Below are 20,168 nucleotides of genomic sequence, written 5' to 3'. Positions count from 1 at the left end.
CCTTTCCTACCTACAGATATTTACTTGTTCCCTTATTATTGGAAGCTCTCTTTTTTTGTTTGGGTTTTTAAATTTTGAGAATTAATACCTTCATTTCCCCTAAGGACAATGTTTTAACTTTTATTTTAAGTATAATTCATGATGGAATTAATTCGATTTCCCCTGCCACCAGTTCATTCTCTCAAAGAGAGGGCTCAATGTCACCTAGTAAGCCCCATGGTATACTCAGAAGTTGAACTTATCTGCCCTGTTCAAATCTGAACACATTGTATGTTATACTAAATTGGCTCTTTAAGACTGTTTATAACTGTATGAAGTTAATTTCAGTTTTTCTGTTCCTCAGTCTGATTTACCCCCCCCCCACAAGCTAAGTATATTAAATTATTAAATGTATTTTAATTTATATATAAATGGAAGAACTTGGCTTTAACTTTTATACAATTCCAATGGATTGCTCTGGGAAATAGCCATGAGAATAATGGTGTTGCTGGTTGCTTCTGTTTTAATTAATTCTCAAACATGGGTCCCCAGCTGTAGCTGGACTACAACTCCCATCCTCCCTTGCTGGTAGGACCAGTGGTCAGGGATGATGATGGTTGTATTCCAACAACAGCTGGGGACCCAAGTTTGAGAAATAGTGCTATTCTTGATCAGGAAATGCATGTGTTCTTAAAAGAAATTAGTTGTTTAATTGCGTATTTCTTTTTAATGTAGGATGACATTCTGACTGTGATTCGCCGAGTAGATGAAAACTGGGCTGAAGGAATGTTGGCTGACAAAATAGGAATATTTCCTATTTCATATGTTGAGGTGAGAGAACCATAAAAATATTTTAATATAAAATATAATAATGGTAGAAAATGTAATATATACTTGCAATAAACTTGTTACTTCCTAGATAATCTTGGTGGCCAGCCTCACTATTTTCTGTGCTTTGAAATGTAGGGACAAATTAAGAGTTCTGATAAATTCAGTTATGTAACAGATACACGCTTTTATTGTGAGCTGAACTTGTCACAGAATCCATGGGTGCAACTGCAGGGCAAACAAATTGTTATTTGTTCATTGTGTATGTTGAAATCTATTCATTCAGAACTGGTAGTGTGGAAATATTGTGGTATAGGGAGCAAAGGTGTCCTTTAAAAAAGTTCTTGAGTTTGTGTTTATTCTCTCATAACTTATGTAAAACATCACTTTTACATTTATGGCATACCAGTGTTGGAATTTTAAGAATCAAAATTCTGGAAACAGAAACTGAATTGAGGAATTCCAAGAAACCAAAAAAATCAGTTCAGTTTTAAAATTGGAGGTTAAAATTGCTGTAGTTTAGGTCTGTCACTGCCATCTTGATTTAAAATGGCATCCAAGCATATCTACAGATGGATAAAAATCTTCTCCTCAGTCTCAGGTACCATCTTGGCTATGATATCTTAAGAGGTGTCCAAATACATAGCAAACGAACAACTTCCCAAAATATTTTATTTATTTATTCACGAGATAACCACGAGATGGTGTGTGAGAGTCTCCTTGATCACTTTTCTGAAACACTTGCATCCCTGCTCTCAGTCTCTTAGGGCTTATGATCAAAGTACTGACAATTATGAATAAATGATACATTTTAAGGATCATTCTGACAATATACACATAGAAATGGAGAATCAGCAGATAGCTCAACCCAAAATTTCCAAATAGGAAACTTTCGAAAATTTGTTTTTGAAATGACAGCCAAATGTATAGTCTTTCTTCCTCTCTGCCCCCCTTTCATATTGTCAGTTGCTGAGGTGCCCCAACAAATAGCTTCATGTTTTCCTTTCTTGAAAAAAAAAGTCTTTAAAAAAGCCATTTTCCATTTGAAACACCAGCTTCCTTCATGTGCAAGCACAACTGATTATTCATTTTTAAATTCTGCGTGTCATTGTTTTGCAGTTTAACACAACAGCAAAGCAGCTGATAGAACTGGACAAGCCCTCAGGTTCAGCAGGAGACTCTGGAGAAGGCACGTCTGGTGCATCCCATAGCAATTCAGTTCAAAAGCACACGGATACCAAGAAGAACACCAAAAAACGCCACTCCTTTACCTCTCTTACCATGTCCAACAAGGCTTCGCAGGCTTCTCAGAATCGTCATTCAATGGAAATCAGTCCTCCTGTCCTCATCAGCTCTAGCAACCCTACTGCTGCAGCCCGCATCAGTGAACTTACAGGCCTTTCCTGCAGTGCACCTTCTCAGGTAATTTTCTAGCAGTAGAATACAAAGCATATCATAGCTTTTTTTAGATGAACAATTTAAAAGGTTGTCAAAATAAGTGGAAGATAATTGTGACTGACTTTCTGAGTTTGTGCAAGCAGTCATTAATTATACGTAAAGGGACAATTTTCATGCACTCCCAAAATATTATAAGCGGAAGAGAGCTGTTACTGCTCTTTAAGCAACTGAAAGGTTTATTTCAATATGAATAGCTTTTTGTTTAAAAACATGGATGGATTATTTTTAAAATATTTTGCATGAACTACTAAAGTATATGACATTTGATTTCTTGAGCAAAATAGAGTAGAAAAATATCTGTCACTAGGCTGGCTGAAGATGGTCATGGGGAATACTAATGTATTTTGGGGTGGGTAAATATGAACTTAAGGGAGGGTGTGGTTTTACCTTGACTGGAGAGGGGTTGTGGGGAAGTGGTGTCATTAACGTGGGATATTCTGAATTACAAAGGGAATGTTGCTGGACTGCTGAAGGTAGCCATCATTTGAAGCAGGAAAAGTCCCATTCCAAATATTAATCCAGTCTTCGGGGTGATGTTCACCTCACATCCTGAAAGTAATGAAAACACTTGGCCTGAATACATTGGCCCACCACTTACACTATTACTATTACAAATACTTGTGGTTCATTTTATTTTATTTTGTTTGAAGGTTTGTGGTCCAAAACCAGACTTAACACTGTTTAGGAAAACCCCACTGGTTCATATGCTCCATTCATAACAGTAGTTATTTTATCTGCTGATAGGCCCATAATGAGTTTAACTTTTTTTAACGTTTTGATAGGTTCATATTAGTACTACGGGGCTAATTGTGACCCCACCACCCAGTAGCCCAGTGACAACAGGGCCTTCATTTACCTTTCCACCTGAAGCAACCTACCAATCTGCTCTTGGTGTAAGTACAGTTTGACATTATGTTGTAGTTTTATCTGAATTGCCCTTTGTTTTTACAGAAATCTAGAAGCTACAGTTTTTGCAAGCTGCTTTGAGGTGTATTGTGGTGGAACATTTGATTTCTATATAATGAATTTTGCCCCTTTGGAAAATAATACATGCTCTGATGGTAGGACTGAAAGACTCTTGTGGCTTCCAAAATATTTCAAACCCAGAATCTATTATGAAGTGCTGTGTTGAATTATTCCCTTTAATAGTGAAGCGCAGTAACCAAGAAGCTAAATGAGGCCATCCAAAAATCAGATCATGGCTTCTGCATGCTTGAGAGACACCTTAGGTATGCAGAAATATGCAAGTTCATGAATTAAAACAAAACTGCCTGGTAGGTACCTCTGCCTTTACAGAATATTGAAGACAGTTGACTATATAGAGACAGGATGTAGTCTTAAGCAGTGATTCTGAACCAGTGGGCCATGGATCCCTTGAAGGCTGTGGAGTAACCTCAAGGGGTCTTTGAAGCTATTGTCAGCAGCAGTGGCACAGTACAGCAAATCCCTTAGGTGGTGGACTGGAGTTTGGAGCTGGGACAGAAGGGCTGGGATGCCGATAAGGCAAAGCACTCAGATAACTAGTTGTTGTCCTTCATCTGATGTGCTCCGAGTGCTGCCACCCATCGGCACTTCCTTGTTCACCCTTTCTTCATGTAGGGAGCCCAACCTGTCCTTGCACAGGGTGCAGCCCACCTTCAGAAAGACTACCCATCCAGGATAAGAGGAACTCTATTCTTCCTTCCCATTGGATTTTCCCAACTGCTTTCATGCCTCTTCTCTTTAGCACTGATACCATGGACAAGTCAATGCATAGCATAGGTGGCTGGCAGAGAAAGCAAAAAAACAGCTGCGTGCTGTGGTGTGTTAGGAGAAGAGGCAGAAGAAGGAGCTGCTGTTGCTGCTTGCAGTCATTTGGAGGAGTCTTTTATCCCTCCAGTGCTACATCCCTTTTTATTTCTGCAGAGCACCTGGCCTTCCTTGTGTGGGCCTGTTTTAATTTGACAGCCTGAAAAGGAGAGAGGGGGCACAATTGGCCTGTGAAAGGGTGCTTTTGAATGGATGGAATATTGGCTTTATCCCATTTTTTTCATTCATTCAAGAAGGAAAAAAGAAGGGGGCAGTGAGCCTGCTCATTAATTCCTTCTTAATTTCCAACATTCATTTCTACTTAGAAATGAGAAGACATGGAGAAACTGTACGTAGTCTTTTCTCACTCCTAGATCTATATTGTGGCTGGATTCCATCCTGTAATTTCTTACAGTTGTGAGAAGTACATTCTCCCTCTGTCTCTTCCTCTTCACCTCCCTCCCTTTCTCTAGGAAAAGTTATTTGTTAAACAATCAATACAGAATCAGGTTGAGCTGAATGGAGGTTGGTAAGCATTTTGGTGCATTGCCTATAAAGTTTATGTTGCAGAATAATGAAAGTTCATTGGTGTACTATAATAGGTTAACTCTGTTGTTGTTATTGGCACTGAATGAAATCCAGGCAATATGAATGTTCAGGTCTCTGTGATAGCAGGGAATCTGCACATGGTAGGGATGAGTGCATAAGTGAAACTGGTATTTTTTAAATTTTTTAAAGAAAATTTTATACAAACTGTTGGATATATACTTGATTATAGAATTGTTAGGAGGTGGCTTGGGTTTTTGAAACATAGTTTGCCACACAGCTTTAGTTGCTGCTACTCAAAAACAATTTGAGGTTTTACAGGTTCATGGGACTAGTTTCACAATTTTAAAGTAGCACGTTTCCTAGAATGTGTTGCAATGCGTATTTTCTGAAATGTTAGGTTGCTTCTTGTAGGATGGATATTAGTCACATTTTGTATTCACATTTTGAAAATTACCTGAATTGTCTTATGAAGAAAATCATTCTTGTGAAGAATATGTAGGGAAGTCGCACAGAAAGTCCTTGGGCTGTTAAGTGGAGTAGAAACCTGTAAAAAGTAGTAAAACCTTTGATTATATATACACTGCCATGTATTTGCTGCTGTGTGATGTATGTGAGCTTCTATTTTCTGACACTTTCCAATACGTAATATGCAAAGTGTAAGTTTGGCTGTAGTGAGTGGTTAATTGTTTCTGAGCTGTTTCAGTTTGCATTGACAGAATAAATAATCCCATTTAGTCAAGTTATTGAACTTTGTTAGCTTGATTTAATGCTTGCTAATCTGATATGAGCTAGAAAGTGTTTACAGCTCTTAATCAAGGGCAAAGTACTTCCCAGGGTATTTATCTATGTGTATGAACAAACCAATCAGTCATGTCACCTGATTAGAAATATGTAATATGGATTCAGGTGTCAGGGAACTATATAATGGTTATTTTCTATATTGAGTAGTATAGCTTTCAACTCTGTAAATAAGACCATTGATCCCACTCCTCTATTTCTTACTTCCTGGTTCCTAAGTGCTTTAGAAGGATAGTAACTGCTAGGTTTAATCATTTCCTCAGAGACCAGAAACAAGCACATTCCCATTTGATAGTTATGAAGCACCTTGCAGTTTGCCCAAGGATGCTAAAATGCTAATGCTAACCCCTGGCTATGGTACAGTACAGGATATGAGATATATCAGCATCCAAATATCTGAGGGTATTTGAACCAGGGCCCCAGTGACTGTGTGTGACTTCATTTGCATGTTGCCACTACTACTCTGATCAGCCTCTTTTCATTAAATAACTCTTTAAAACAGGGGTCAGCAAACCTTTTCAGCAGGGGGCCGATCCACTGTCCCTCAGACCTTGTGGGGGGCTGGACTATATTTTTGTGGGGAGGGGGGAAATGAATGAATTCCTATGCCCCACAAATAACCCAGAGATGCATTTTAAATAAAAGCATACATTCTACTCATATAAAAACACACTGATTTCCGGACCGTCCGCAGGCTGGATTTAGAAGGTGATTGGGCCGGATCCGGCCCCCGGGCCTTAGTTTGCCTACCCATGCTTTAAAAGGAAAGAGGAAGTAAATCAGGTAGAATTGGAACCACCTGCCTCCTGAGAACTTTTATTTCTGCTTTGCATATGTGGATCTCCCTTGTTTGTTGTGGTTGCCTCTTTACTCCATTTGGAGGGGGATTGGAACAAGCAACCTCACAGTGGCGTAGCATGGGGGGTGCAGGGGGGGCCGGCCGCACCGGGCGCAACATCTGGGGGTTAGGGTTAGGGGGCGCAAATCTATGGGTTAGGGGGCGCAAATCCACGGGTTAGGGGGCGCAAATTACTTGCCTTGCCCCGGGTGCTGACAACCCACGCTACGCCACTGCAACCTCATGAATGTATTTGTTCCTGCTTTAACAGATGCCTAATGGATCTCTGTGGCTGCTGCCTAGTTATCATGTTGTGGGTATGGCAATGTGATGAAACTGTCTGCAGGTCAGCCTGTATGGGTTGGCTGCCTTTGTGTCAATGTAGTGTGTGGAAGTTGTTGCTGTATAGTTACTGATTGGTAGGCTGTAGCAAAGTTTTCAGGGATGCTGTGGGCATGCCCATCATTTTAAAATAGTAATTGAATTTTCTGGTTGTGTGTTTTTCCCCTGTCCTGGTTTGAACACTCATAATCTGTAGTGGCTGGGTATCTCTGGTTCTGACATAATGTGAAGTATCAGCAACAACATAGAGAATAGTCTGAAGTTTTACAAATGAAAAGAGTAACTAAGGGATCCAAGAATAGAGCCCCATTAGAAACTGCCAGTTAAAAGAGCTCTTTCCATTGCTTATCTCATAATTTTCAATCCTAAATTTTGAATAATGGCACTTAAAATAAAACAGTAAGAGGTACCTTTTGTACCCCAGCTGTCAAAGGGAATTTTGCGGTCAAAGGGAACAGCTATTTTATTTTATTACTTTATTTAACTATTTATCTATTTATTTATTTATACCGTGCCTTTTCTCCCTAAGAGGGACTCAAGGTAGCTCACATAAAAATAAGAACAGCGAAAAAAATAGAGAAAAACAAAGTAATGTTTGGGTGGCTTGTTGTTGAAATTTGTTGCTTACTGCATTACAGCTTCTGGTTTCAAAGCATCCATGGATTGCAGTCCTTTTCAGACCACTGAATATTGGAAATATGTTTGAAAAACTTTTGTGTGGATAAATGATATTATATGCATGAAATAAATGTTATAAAGAGACTTAAGTAGTTATTTCTCTATTTTTTTCCTTTCCTTTTGCCTATACAATTATGTTTTGTGTTTTCTTATGAATGAGTATTAGTTTTAGAGTTTAATATGGTTTTAAAAATTCAATAAAATTGTCATTAAAAAAGAAATGTGTATTTAGACGCAATGCTTTGAGCTTGTTTCTTTGTTGTATAAAATTTTGTTTTTTAAAAAAGAAATACAAGGGATTGTCCCGTTACATTGTATCAGAAAATGGAGAAATTGGTGTACAGTGGAACCTCTACTCACGACCACTGGATCCAAGTCAATTTGGGAGTGTGTAACTGTGTGTAACTGTGTGTATCAATACCATTTTCAGCTGAATTTCTGAATATTTTATTTCTAGACACTGAATCCCCCTCTACCACCACCACCTCTCTTATCTGCTACAATAATTGCTCCAACCTCTGCTGGGCTGCCTTCAGGAGCAGCTCAAAAATCTGCAGCGGGATCAACTGAGCAAATAGCACATTTGCGCCCACAGACAAGACCAAGTGTGTAAGTGAAATAAAACTTGTTGAGTATAACCTTGAAATGGTATCAAAGAGCAGAATTGCCAAAGGGAAAAAATTCAAGTATTTCTGGATAGACAAGGAATGTTTGACTTGTCATCTGGGGTGAAAAGTGCCTGGTGCATGTGAAAGGGATGGCCAAGGTTCTCATTGCACCAAGATCTAGATTGGTTACCATGACCAGCCAGGACTGGTCATGAACAACAATAGCAGATTATATGAGGTACAGAAAATCCCTGGAATGGCTTTGCCTGACACAGCAGGCTCGTTCGCACATAATGCTAAACCATAATCTATTAAACCATGGTGTAGCAATATGTGTGAGTCCAAAAGCTTTACTATGCTTGTAAAGGTTTGTAGATGGTGTATAAAACTTAGATAATGTTAACTATAACAGTGTTATGTGTGAACCCAGACCTCCTCTATAACTATTGTTAAAGATGTGTGTCACTGCCCAAAAGCTACAGTGCCATGAGTGGTGAATGTAAAAAAAAAAAAAAAAATATCATACTGCTCTTGCTGGTACTTTTAACTGTTCTGAGATGTAATAAATCAAGGTTTAAGTTATTGTCTGCCAGATGCCTCAGCATTGATTATTATTTATTAACTATGCTTAATATTAATTATGGTTAATGTTAACTGTGGTTTAACACTATGTGTGAACCAGGCCTCTGCACTGGCAAAAGTCCTGGGACATAGTTAATGATTCTTGACCAAATCAGGTCTCCTGGGTAGGAGCTTAGTTACAACTTGGACCAGCCAATGGACAAGTAGGCTTCTATATTGACCCTCAAGGGATATATGCAAATGACGGAAGACAGATGAAATCAAGAATGGTTCTTTCAACTATTGACATGTTACTCTTTAACTGTCACCAACATTTGGACATTTGATAAGGAGTTAGGGACAGAATTCTTTGGATAACTCTTTGTATGTGCAACTATTTCTCGGATTGAAATTTCTGTGACTACATAAGGAGCTACTTCCCATTCTTAATGAACCCTCATGGCTCAGTTTTCAAGCAGCTGTCACTCTGCAAGGGAAGCCATGACTTTCTTAGGAACAGTTTTTTTGTCTAGTTTTTCCTGCACACCATTATAAACAGTTTTGTTTTCTAGGTATATCGCTATTTATCCATATACTCCTAGAAAAGATGATGAACTGGAATTGAGGAAAGGAGAGATGTTCTTGGTGTTTGAACGTTGTCAGGATGGCTGGTTCAAAGGAACATCCATGCATACAAGCAAAATTGGTGTGTTCCCTGGCAATTACGTGGCACCAGTCACAAGGTGAGGCTTTCAGTTGAAGTATCTTTTACAAAGAAAAGGGGAAGCAACTCCAGATTTTCTGTGGTGGTGGTGGCTTGTTGGGATTGGGAGAATAGGCCTTATTTGGTTTAATAAGGTGTGCATAAACTATTTGCATTACTTTTAACAGGGCAGTGACAAGTGCGTCCCAAGCAAAAGTCCCTGTATCTACTGCTGGTCAGACAGGGAGGGTGGTGACTATGGTCAATACTTCCACTGCTGGAGGAACATTGCAAAAACTTCAGGGAAATGGTGTGACAATGAACGCCAGTGCAGTACCAACAGCTGTGGTCTCTGCTGCACATATACAAACCAGTCCACAGACCAAGGTTCTTATGCACATGACTGGCCAAATGACAGTCAACCAGGCTCGCAATGCAGTTAGAACAGGTAAAACATTGCTTTATTCCTTGGCTTAGGTAATAGTATGATCAGGATGAACTTCTCTGAGACCCCATGTATCTTGTCATGGGTGGAATGTAGTACATGATGGCTATAGACCAACTCCAGTGTCAGAGAGAATCTGCCTATGAATATTATTCACTGAGAATCAGAAGTATTTATATTTACATATAAATTTTATCTCTGTACAATAGTATTCAATATAGCATCAGGTACTGGTCAGATATTTTTAATACCATAAAAGATGGTTTGGAGATCTAGGTTGCTATACTGAAATGCACACACATGCCATTTTTAATGCTCGAGACTGTGGAATTAATAGTGTGATAAATAACACAACAAGTGGATGCTGTATTGTTTTCAGTCTCATGATACTATGTTTCCCCCTCTCATTGCAGTTGCAATACACAGCCAAGAAAGACCCACAGCCACCGTGACGCCCATTCAGGCTCAAAGTTCAGCATGCCTTATTCCTGCTGCTGTAATTATTCCGCACCATTCTGTTGCCTCCCAACAGCTCCAACCTCAGCTTTCTAATGCTGCTGCTTACATCACTGCTGTGAATATCAACCGGACAAATCTCCCATTAGCTTGTACAACAGCATCTCCTGGCACTTCTGCATCTCTGGATGGAGATGCAAATGGGAGAACTGTGACTGCCCCTCCTGGAGCTCCAGCTTCCCCAGAGAACACATTAGTAGCTGGAGGAATTACTACTGTCAGTAAATCAGATAGAGATGGCAAGGTGAGCATGACATTTTGGTTGCCGCTCAGGATGTTTTTCTTTAATAGATAACCCAATAGATAGAGGGGACTCTTTATTAGGTGTAACTCCAAAGCTTGCCATTTAGTTTATTCTTATCACCTTTAGTGCCAGATAGTGGCTTGCTTTGTGTATCACATTAAACCATAATTTAAAACAATGTGAATGAGCAGTAGACTAGTAGACAATTTCAAAAGTTCCTAGAGTGTTCCTTTGGCTTTTCTGTTTCTGTTGCACCATAGCTGAAACAAGCTGGAGTCTGCTTTGTGTCATCTGAATCTTTAAACAAACCATGCGTATTAACAAAGGTTTGTTCTTGGCTTACCGCTTGTGTTTTGTTTAAAAGAAACAAACCAACTATGAGCATGGGTTTAGATGGCATGACAACACAAACTCCAGCTTGCTTTGTCTTCAGCACAGCAAGAGCAGGGGAGGACTGCCCAGGAACCTTTGAGCAACAAACACCAGAATGCTGTTCATTCACATTAAACCATATATTTTTATGATTTGATGTGACAGCAAATTAGGCTAGTGCCAGGCTTGGCTTCTTTATGTAAGAAGTAAAGTATGGTCAGATTTTTGTTCCTTTAGGAGGGAAAACAACTGTAATGGAATGGAATTCCTGATGTTACTAGAATATCAGAAGTAGAATTTTATTGAATAAAGGGATGAAATTTTTGTATATAACAGTTCCATTGCTTCTGTTATGTGCCATACTTCACTTCCAGTATCCTGGGCCCTTCTGATATTTAGAGCAGAGATGAATATTTTCAACATGCAAGCAACAAAAATATTGAACACTTTATTGTTGCTGCTCTCATTGGATTTTGTATATAACATTTCAGGTTTATTGTACAGTTGGATTGCTGGTTAGGACAGCAGTGGGGAACCTCCAGCTCTTGAGCCCAAGAAAGTGTGGCAGAGGTCCTAATATAGCCTGCAAGGCTGCTTTTGTAAGACCATGCCCACCTACTCCACACCTAATGTCATATGTGACATCAGGTGTGGAACAGGTAAAGATGCAGTAGCAAAGGATCCATTGAAACATTAAAGTGCACTCCTGATTGTTCCTTGGCAAACAGGGCCTAGCCCTGAACTTGCAGGCATGGTTAGGAATTCATATGTTGCCTGCAAATTGGTATCTTTCCTCAACAGTGAATATTCATGCTTCAAAACAAATGTTTTTATTTATTTCCAGAAAGAAAAAAAGGGTTTGCTAAAGTTACTTTCAGGAGCGTCTACCAAGCGCAAACCTCGAGCATCACCACCATCATCACCAACTCTGGAAGTTGAGCAGGCAGCTGCGGAGCTGGCCCTACAAGGTGCTGTAGGACCAGAAGTTCCATCGGCTTCTAGTCATGGAAGAGCTGAGTCCTGCTCTGCGGACAATGAAACATCTACATCAATGCAAGATGTTACGCATCGGAAAGCAAGTTCTTTGGATTCCAGTATTCCTATAGCTCCCCCTCCACGCCAGCCCTGCTCTTCATTAGCTCCAATCCTGAATGAATGTAGGCCTGTTGTGTGTGAACGGTAAGTCATTTTCTAGTCAATAAAATGTAATAACGGCTACAAACTGGGCCTAGAAATGCTAATCAGTAAAAATGCTAGAAATAGAATTCTTATATTGTTCCTATGATCACCAAAAAATCATTGTTGACCTAACCTGGGTTTGAAATGTACTGTTGCTTCTGAAATGAAATCATAAAAGTAGTTTGACAGTGGCTACAACCTACAGTTGCATGCATGTGGCAGTAAGAGAGCCCTACATCTCTGGCTTATACCCGATAAAGCTTTTCCACGATAGATTCCTGCACAGTTGTGTTGTAGGAATGATGTGGAAAGTTGATTCAGCCAAAAAGCCTAGTTGGCTGAACACTCTGTTTCTGAATAGCAGTTGCTGAGGGAACACATGCAGGAAAGAGCTATCATGGACTTCCTATAAGCATCTAGTTGCCCACTGTGGAAATAGGATACTAAACTGGATAGCCTGTGCCTTGATCTATCAGCACTCTTGTTTTGCCAGTGTGGTGTAGTGGTTAAGAGCGGTAGACTCGTAATCTGGGGAACCGGGTTCACGTCTCCGCTCCTCCACATGCAGCTGCTGGGTGACCTTGGGCCAGTCACACTTCTCTGAAGTCTCTCAGCCCCACTCACCTCACAGAGTGTTTGTTGTGGGAGAGGAAGGGAAAGGAGAATGTTAGCCGCTTTGAGACTCCTTAAAGGGAGTGAAAGGCGGGATATCAAATCAAAACTCTTTTTCTTCTTCTTATGGAAACAGTCCTGAACTTTATTTTTTGAAATAGTATGCTATTCTTCAGCAAGTATTACCAGGTCAGTACCCTCTCACACACTCCTAAAGCCCTTTCAGTCTGATTGAGTAGGTCTCTTTCATATATTAAAACTAGGTGTTCAGTCAACCTTAATATTTCTGGTTCATAATTCTGTGTATATTAGCATTATTTTTTAATAGAACTGAACTCTGTTGAAAAATTCAAATACTATTGAATCCAAATCAAGTTTCTATCACAGTTATTCCCTTATCAATATTTTTAATTATCGTAAGGAGGCCAGGCACCTGAGTTCTCAACCTTGCTTCTGTTTCCTCATATAGTAGCATTTTTCTCTTATTTCAGTATCAGGATATTGTAGTTTCTCAGTTGACGGAGTCTGTTTGCTTTTTCTGAGTTAGGGAATGGTGCTTGTGTAGATCAGTAGCGCTTGTTCTGTAGTTGAATGGCACTCAGAACCTTGCAATGTTAATTTTCCTTTGACATCTAGTGCTTGAAAAAGAGATGCTGGGAAAGATTCTTAATAATCATATTGAAGCCCAATCTCCTCTTTGTCAAGCTCCAGTATGTCAGAGGAAAGCAGGAAAGTCAGTGCTGTACATAAGAGCAGGGAATTAGTCTAGCTTAGAAGGAAAGAGCATCACCATCCCCATTTGCAACAGCAACATTGCCTGAGGGCTGTGAGGACTCAGGGAAAGGAAATGATTATGACAGTGATCAGCAATTTGTTGACTAGAGACTTCTCCATTGTTACAAGGATGGTCTGGGTGGAAAGCATGGTTGTTTTGGATTCTCTCTAACATCCCATGTTATGGCCAAAAAGGAAGCATGCTTATTTATTTTTACAGGACCTGCTGAGATATGTTCCATTTCCTCTCGTCTGCTCTCAAAAATGTACAGTGGTACCTCGCAAGACGAAAAACTCACAAGACGAAAGAGTTTTTTGTTTTTTGAGTTGCTTCGCAAGATGAATTTCCCCATGGGCTTGCTTCGCAAGACGAAAACGTCTTGCGCCTTTTTCTTAAAACCGTCAATGCATTCCTATGGGAAACCGTCAATGCATATCCGTGCTTCACAAGACGAAAAATTCACAAACTCGCAGAATGAATTAATTTCATCTTGCGAGGCACCACTGTACTACGTATAGATATCAGTGTTTCATTATTCTGTGGAAGGAGAGGTGGTTTCTACAAAGCTGAACTGTAAGCAGGTGGTGGTATTATTATTTATTAAATCTCAGGGTGGTTCACAGAATAAATGTACAAGATAAAAACACTAAATACACAATAAAACAAGAACAAAATACCCTCATAAATCGATAACCGCCTCCCTCCCTCCCTCCCTCCCTCCCAGGAGGACATATAAAAGGGTATAGGCCAATAGCCTGGTTGAAGATAGAAGTTTTCACTTGGTGCCCAAAGATGTATAATGACGGCACCAGCCCATCCCTCAGGGTGTGTTGCAGCCATAGGGCTTTGATGAACTATTAAGCAAGAAACATGGCTCTCTGGGCAGAACTACAGTCTTCAATCCTGCCCCCACACTGGCTGCCACTCAAAGAGTTCTCTGAGAGCAGTTGTGCAGGGCAAATAGCTGTTAACCTGATCCTTTTTTCTTAAGCAAAGACCTTTTGCACACAAAGCATGTGCTCAACTGCTGAACTATGGCCTCTCATCGTACTCATTTCTGAATTATATTGCATTAGATTGCATTTTAAAAGTTAAAAAAAATCCATGTGTTCAATTAACCTAGTTAAGGCTTTAATTGTGTCTTTGCTGTTGTTGTTTTACAATTTCCTTCAATCTGATGAAACTTTAAAGAAAAAATAATGCATACAATATTGTTGTAGTACTATAGAGAGATTGGATTTCACTGCTGCTTAGTAGATTAAAAATTCACTACCAAGGTGAACCAGAATTTATAGACCCTGTCTCTAGCCCTTCTACTCAGTTGGGTTGGAGCTAATAAACAGAAGTCAGGCAAAATAATAAGCCATTTATACAATCGGGGGATGGGGAGGACGGGGACTACTAATTTTAGATTATGTATTCAAACTCATAACATGTTGTCTGTCCCTAATAAAAATGTATGTATCCTCTTAAAAACAAAAACTGCAGTGGCACTTGCAATTATGTATTTGCCGGAATCAGAACAAATATTTATGGGGAAATATATTTAATGCAAAAATGACAAAAAGGTTACAAGCTGCTGCACTTTTTATGTTGTTATTACATTTTGGCTGCTTTTGTATTTGGGGTTTCAATGCATATGTGTAATTTCCCGGTTGAGCTTTCACCTAAGCAAGATTGTAGAACAATTACTTCCATGCATATGGCAACTAAGGCATATATTTGAACCATAGTTAATATTGCCATTTATGTTTTCTCTAGAGCTCTATAATTGAACCTGATTCTGAATAACACAAAGCCTTCCTCCTTGGATGTTCATGTGAAATAGCTTACCACTTATGTTTTAATCCCAGTGAGAAGTTTGCCTGTGAATAACCTTTCATCTGAGTATTGTTGGGGTTTTTAAAATCAGCACGCCCAGGTCAAAATCAGCGCACAAACCTGTGTACCCAATGATAATGCACTGTTTTAAGACCTCCTGCATATTTCAATGCATGTTCACTTGAATTTGAGACAGAATAGTTGGATTTGAGAGAAGTGATTTGAGAGAGGTTTTGCTTCCCTTGCTATATTTCTGTCCCTAACTATAATCAGTGTATTTATATGACCACATTTTTACCAGTTATGGTGAACTCCTTTAGCATTATTTCATCATGTATGCTACTCTTCTGCTATAAATATGCATTTCAGTTCACAGGTACTGAATTTGAAACTTTACTATAGTTTAATTTGTTTAGCTAAACAAAATCGTATAATAGCCACGTGTCAACTTTTAAGAATTGTCTTTAAAACAACCTAACACTTAACATCTTCCCAGAGAATTCAGTGGAGCTGGCTTGTTTGTATTTACTTGACATTGCCATGTTAATGCACTTTGTGTTTAGAAAATGCACGTATTTTTGAAAGGATGTGAACAGTTCAAGGCAGCTTCCTGTTGCAAGTTGTATCTGGCAAGTGTTAAGTTGTTTTTTGTTTGCAAACAATGGCAGTCTCTGTAATAAAAACCTGAACTTTTATCTTCTTGCTCTGCAGATATAGAGTTGTGGTATCGTATCCTCCTCAGAGTGAAGCTGAGCTTGAACTTAAAGAAGGAGATGTTGTTTTTGTACACAAAAAACGTGAGGATGGTTGGTTCAAAGGCACATTGCAGCGAAATGGAAAAACTGGCCTTTTCCCTGGCAGCTTTGTGGAGAGTATCTGAGATTTGTTTCAAATATTTCAAATCGCACAGCACTATAAAATAGCACAAATATTTTACAAGAGATAGTGCAGCCATTGAAGACTTTTTAAATGTCTGTAATATAGACAAATTTATATTTATGTTTTCCAGTATCCCACAGCACAATTTTGCCATAAAAAATATGATGAGAGACTTGCTGGGTTTTTTTTATTATTATTTTGAATTTTTAAGTGTAATGTGTGCCTTGTAATGTCTGATCTCACACTACACAGGAAGATTTCTTCCAAATATGTAACACAAAAGAGCAATTGTTTACAAGGCTGTAACTAATTTATTCTTAATTTTCTAAACTTGAATTCTGTTTAATAGCTTAATCTTTGTGATTATGATTAACAACTTATTAATTTATGAAATGAGAAAAGGAGAAGCTGGATTATCTCCTTAGATACAAAGGCATAGTTTCTGACAGATTGCTTTCTCCCACTGTGCGTGACAGTGAAGTGAGTTTGTTTTATGGGGTAATGTTGGCTGTAATGATGGTGATGTGGTGTCAAATTGAACCTGCAAACTGGGATGAAATGGTACCGTGAGCTTTTCTTATTTTGGGTGAGAAACTATCTGTCAATGGACAAGTCTAAATTCTCCAGACAGTGTAATATTTCTGAAAGGCAAAGCTGTAACTACAACAGAGTTAACGTTCACAGAGTGAGAATAAAAAATGGTGAAAATGCCAGGAAATGGGAAATCAACATTCTCTAGCTTCTGCTTATTCAAGAGTTTGGGACATCTGTCAAGATACTGCTTTGTGGATCTGGCTAGTTCTTTGGCACTCACAGAATATAAATGAGATTAAAAGATGTTCTGCAGAACAATGAGAAATAGTAATTAGCTGCAAGAACTGGTAGAATTCAAAATTTAAATCCAACTTGCATTCACTGTCTAAATATGCCAAGAAATGTCATTTACTTATTTTACCTTTTCAAAGTGATTTGCATGGCTGAGAGACAATTTTACAATGTTTGAGCAATAGTGGTGGTAAGTGATACACTTGTGTTTTTAAAGTAAAGGCTGTAAGAACACTGTGAAAATTTTTGCTAATTTTGTAACTATTGCTACTTTCATATGTCTTAACTACTCATTGTCTTGCATGTATTACCAAATTATCACAGGCATATAAAACACTGCATGATTTATAGATTGCATTCCAGTCTCCTGTTGTGGGTTTTTTGAAGTGCCCACTTGGAGATGTTAAATCAACCAGCTGTCTGCATCACGGAAGCCACTGACCAAGACTAGTGAGTGAGTGAGTCCTAGTTATGTAAAGAGTACTCTAGAGTCCAAATATTCACATCATTCCAGAAATGTAAGAGATTTGGGGAGCTTGTTTTGTGCCACATTTCAGCAAGAACATACTCCCTCCCCCCTTGCTGCCTTTTCACTCTTGTTCATCAAAAAATTAACTTATTTATAACCGGGGGGGGGGGCAGAAATGGGGGTGCACATTCCCATCTCACTCCTTTTTTCTAGCCACCACACTGAAGCATGGGGACAAAAAAACAACAACTTCGATGTCGCAGGGGTGATAAATAGAAGATTGTGTTCTAGCTTTATTTGTGACTCTTGTTATACATTCACTTTCAGATAAAATACAAAGTTCTTGGAGCTTTTTTTTTTGTAACAGCCACCTTTTCAAGGGAGTAAGAGGGGTCTAAATATACTCAGCCCAACGACTAGTCTTTCCATGTCCAACTATTAATCTTCCCTCTTCCTCTCCATTCTAACTAAAGTGACTGGGGAAGCTAAGGGAGTGGATGACAGATTAGAAATGACCTTTTTGTCACTTGCACAGTCTTCTAGTTCCCTTAAACTGTTTCTTGGCTTCTGAAACAGCTACCCAGCTGGGAAAGCCAAAAGGGTGACATTGGAGAGATTTGTCACCCTTAGGTACATTAGTCTTGGCCTCTGATATCTCTCAACAGTAGCAAGAAATGTGGAATTAAAGAGAGGCAAGTTAGCAACTGACAGACCAGATCTTTGGTGCCTGGGAACTGTCAGTTGCTAACCCTAAATGGATCCTGTACAAGAAAACCTCTACCATTTCCAGGGCTTTTAAAATCCATTTGGCACTGGTGATCCATTCTATACATACAAGGTTGTCTTTTATACCATTGCTTGACTGCAGCAATCACATTATGCCATGCTCAGCTGAACCTATTCCTACATGAGATTTAACTAACTGTTACCACCCTTTATTCTGGTAGGGTCCTGCTTCTTTAGCAATAGGCAAAATTTTAGTTAGTGCAGATTGTCTTGCTGGAGATACGCTGTCTGCCCATGATATAGCTGCTAAGAAGTTAGTTATGAATAAAAGCAGGCAGCTGGCACCTTTTCCCCTACTTTCAGAATTGGTGGACTTGGAAAGTTCTTATTCCTTTCCAGAACTGAACTTGCAGCACAATATAATTAAGGGAGATATATGCAATATAAAGGAGAAAAATATACTCTAGCTGATGGTAGGCTAATGATTTTCTGATACAAAACACAACTGATTTTTTACTTTACACATGGGGAGGAAATTATTAGCTGAAGGATTTTCTTGCAATATCAAGTAGTTTCATGATAGTCTTCATATAAATTATATTGTTGGAACTGAAATCATTTTTAAATTAACACCCATACAAGACACTGTACAACTCAATTCTTGTGGAATTTAGAAAAATTAGTTACTTGAATATTCGTGTGATATACAAGCTAATGAAATGAACTTTAGTTCAGCATAACTTGACACTAATGTGTCAAACCTTATTTTCACAAATTAGTGTTTTATATATTAAAAAGACTACTACAGATAATTTTTCTCTTCTCCATAAGGTAGAATATCTGTGTGACACAGGTACCTCTATTCATAGGGTTTTATTATGTAAAGTCTATCAAAATATAAATTAATATGATAGTGTTGTTAGATATAATACATTTTCTAATGACTTTTTAATAAAAGAAATCACTTTTTGTTTTTAAGGGCTTGTTACACAACAGTACAACAATGACAAAAAATGCAGTTTTCTATGCCTTGTGACCTTTATAAAGTTGTGGGAGTTGGGTTAGGGTTTTTTCGCTTGTGTGTAATCCAGTGTATGAACAAAAAACCTTTACATTCATTTTGTGTTTTACCTTAAAAGAGATTCTGTGAAAAAATTTAGTGTCTATATTTAAAGTCCAGTGAATGTTATGTGTTTTTCTCTGTTAAATTTCCATTCCTAATAAATATTTTCTTAGCAAACATGTGAAACCCAGTGTGTGTGTATGTGTGCTTGAAAGACTTGTGATTACTTAAGGCTAATAGTCAAATAATATATGTTTTGTTAATCTGTATTCATTAAACCAAACAATAAAAAGCCCCACCCCCATCTAGTTAAGCTATGTAAGATGAATTACAAGCAGAAATAAGTTGTAATATGGCTATAAGGTAAATGGAGATGACCTAGCTGATGAGCTGCTCCATCTCTGTCTGATTCTATTAATATCTGTAGGAGGTAGTTCCTGTGCCAAGCTGCTCATGCTTTATTAAATCAGTCTAGGTCTGCTATATGCATACCATTAGGTACTTCAGAGCTGTTTGTGCACAGAGAATATTCCCTGTAGAGGTGAAGAATCTGATACAGTTGGATGGTATCCTTCAATTTCCAATAGCATAGATGCTTGGGTGATTTTTAAAAATGAAAATGACATTAAAGAAACCCAAAGGACGCTGTAAGAACTCGTTGTTAGAGAAAATGTGAAGCACAGGGAATATGTTGCCAGTAAGATCATTTTAATGTGCTAATCTGTTTGGGGGACGGGGAGCATACATTCACTTAAAGATTTGAAGAGCCAGATGCAAGAAGGCAGGAGACTTTCAGTGGAGAAGAGCAGGCTGCCAACAGGAGGCCAGGCACTTGTGCCCATCAGCTGTGATGCAGGAGTAGGTACTCATGATGCTTCCGCCACAAAATGTGACTTTGACTGCAGAGGTTTTGGTAATACAGTGGTACCTCGGGTTACATACGCTTCAGGTTACATACGCTTCAGGTTACCGACTCAGCTAACACAGAAATATTACCTCGGGTTAAGAACGTTGCTTCAGGATGAGAACAGAAATCGTGCTCCGGCGGCGCAGCAGCAGCAGGAGGCCCCATTAGCTAAAGTGGTTCTTCAGGTTAAGAACAGTTTCAGGTT

At 38.8% G+C, this 20,168-nt stretch overlaps 1 protein-coding gene across 3 annotated transcripts in view; it reads left to right on the top strand.

Moving 5' to 3' along the window:
- SH3RF1 (SH3 domain containing ring finger 1) overlaps positions 1-19,233 on the top strand; it is a 44,202-nt gene extending 24,969 nt beyond the window's left edge. For all 3 annotated transcript variants that reach the window (XM_083457257.1, XM_083457255.1, XM_083457256.1), the window contains exons 4-12: positions 715-810; positions 1,927-2,229; positions 3,048-3,158; positions 7,716-7,867; positions 9,000-9,170; positions 9,319-9,578; positions 9,989-10,335; positions 11,552-11,886; positions 15,806-19,233. In XM_083457257.1, coding sequence (XP_083313383.1) covers positions 715-810; positions 1,927-2,229; positions 3,048-3,158; positions 7,716-7,867; positions 9,000-9,170; positions 9,319-9,578; positions 9,989-10,335; positions 11,552-11,886; positions 15,806-15,974 — 1,944 coding nt within the window. In that variant the 3' untranslated portion in view covers positions 15,975-19,233. The remainder of the gene's footprint in view (positions 1-714; positions 811-1,926; positions 2,230-3,047; positions 3,159-7,715; positions 7,868-8,999; positions 9,171-9,318; positions 9,579-9,988; positions 10,336-11,551; positions 11,887-15,805) is intronic.
- The last annotated feature ends 935 nt before the right edge of the window (positions 19,234-20,168 follow it).

The sequence above is a fragment of the Podarcis tiliguerta genome (genome assembly GCF_965153285.1).
Source record: "Podarcis tiliguerta genome assembly, chromosome: 9".
In the NCBI taxonomy this organism is placed as follows: domain Eukaryota; kingdom Metazoa; phylum Chordata; class Lepidosauria; order Squamata; family Lacertidae; genus Podarcis; species Podarcis tiliguerta.
This window is presented reverse-complemented; position numbering and strand designations above follow the sequence as displayed.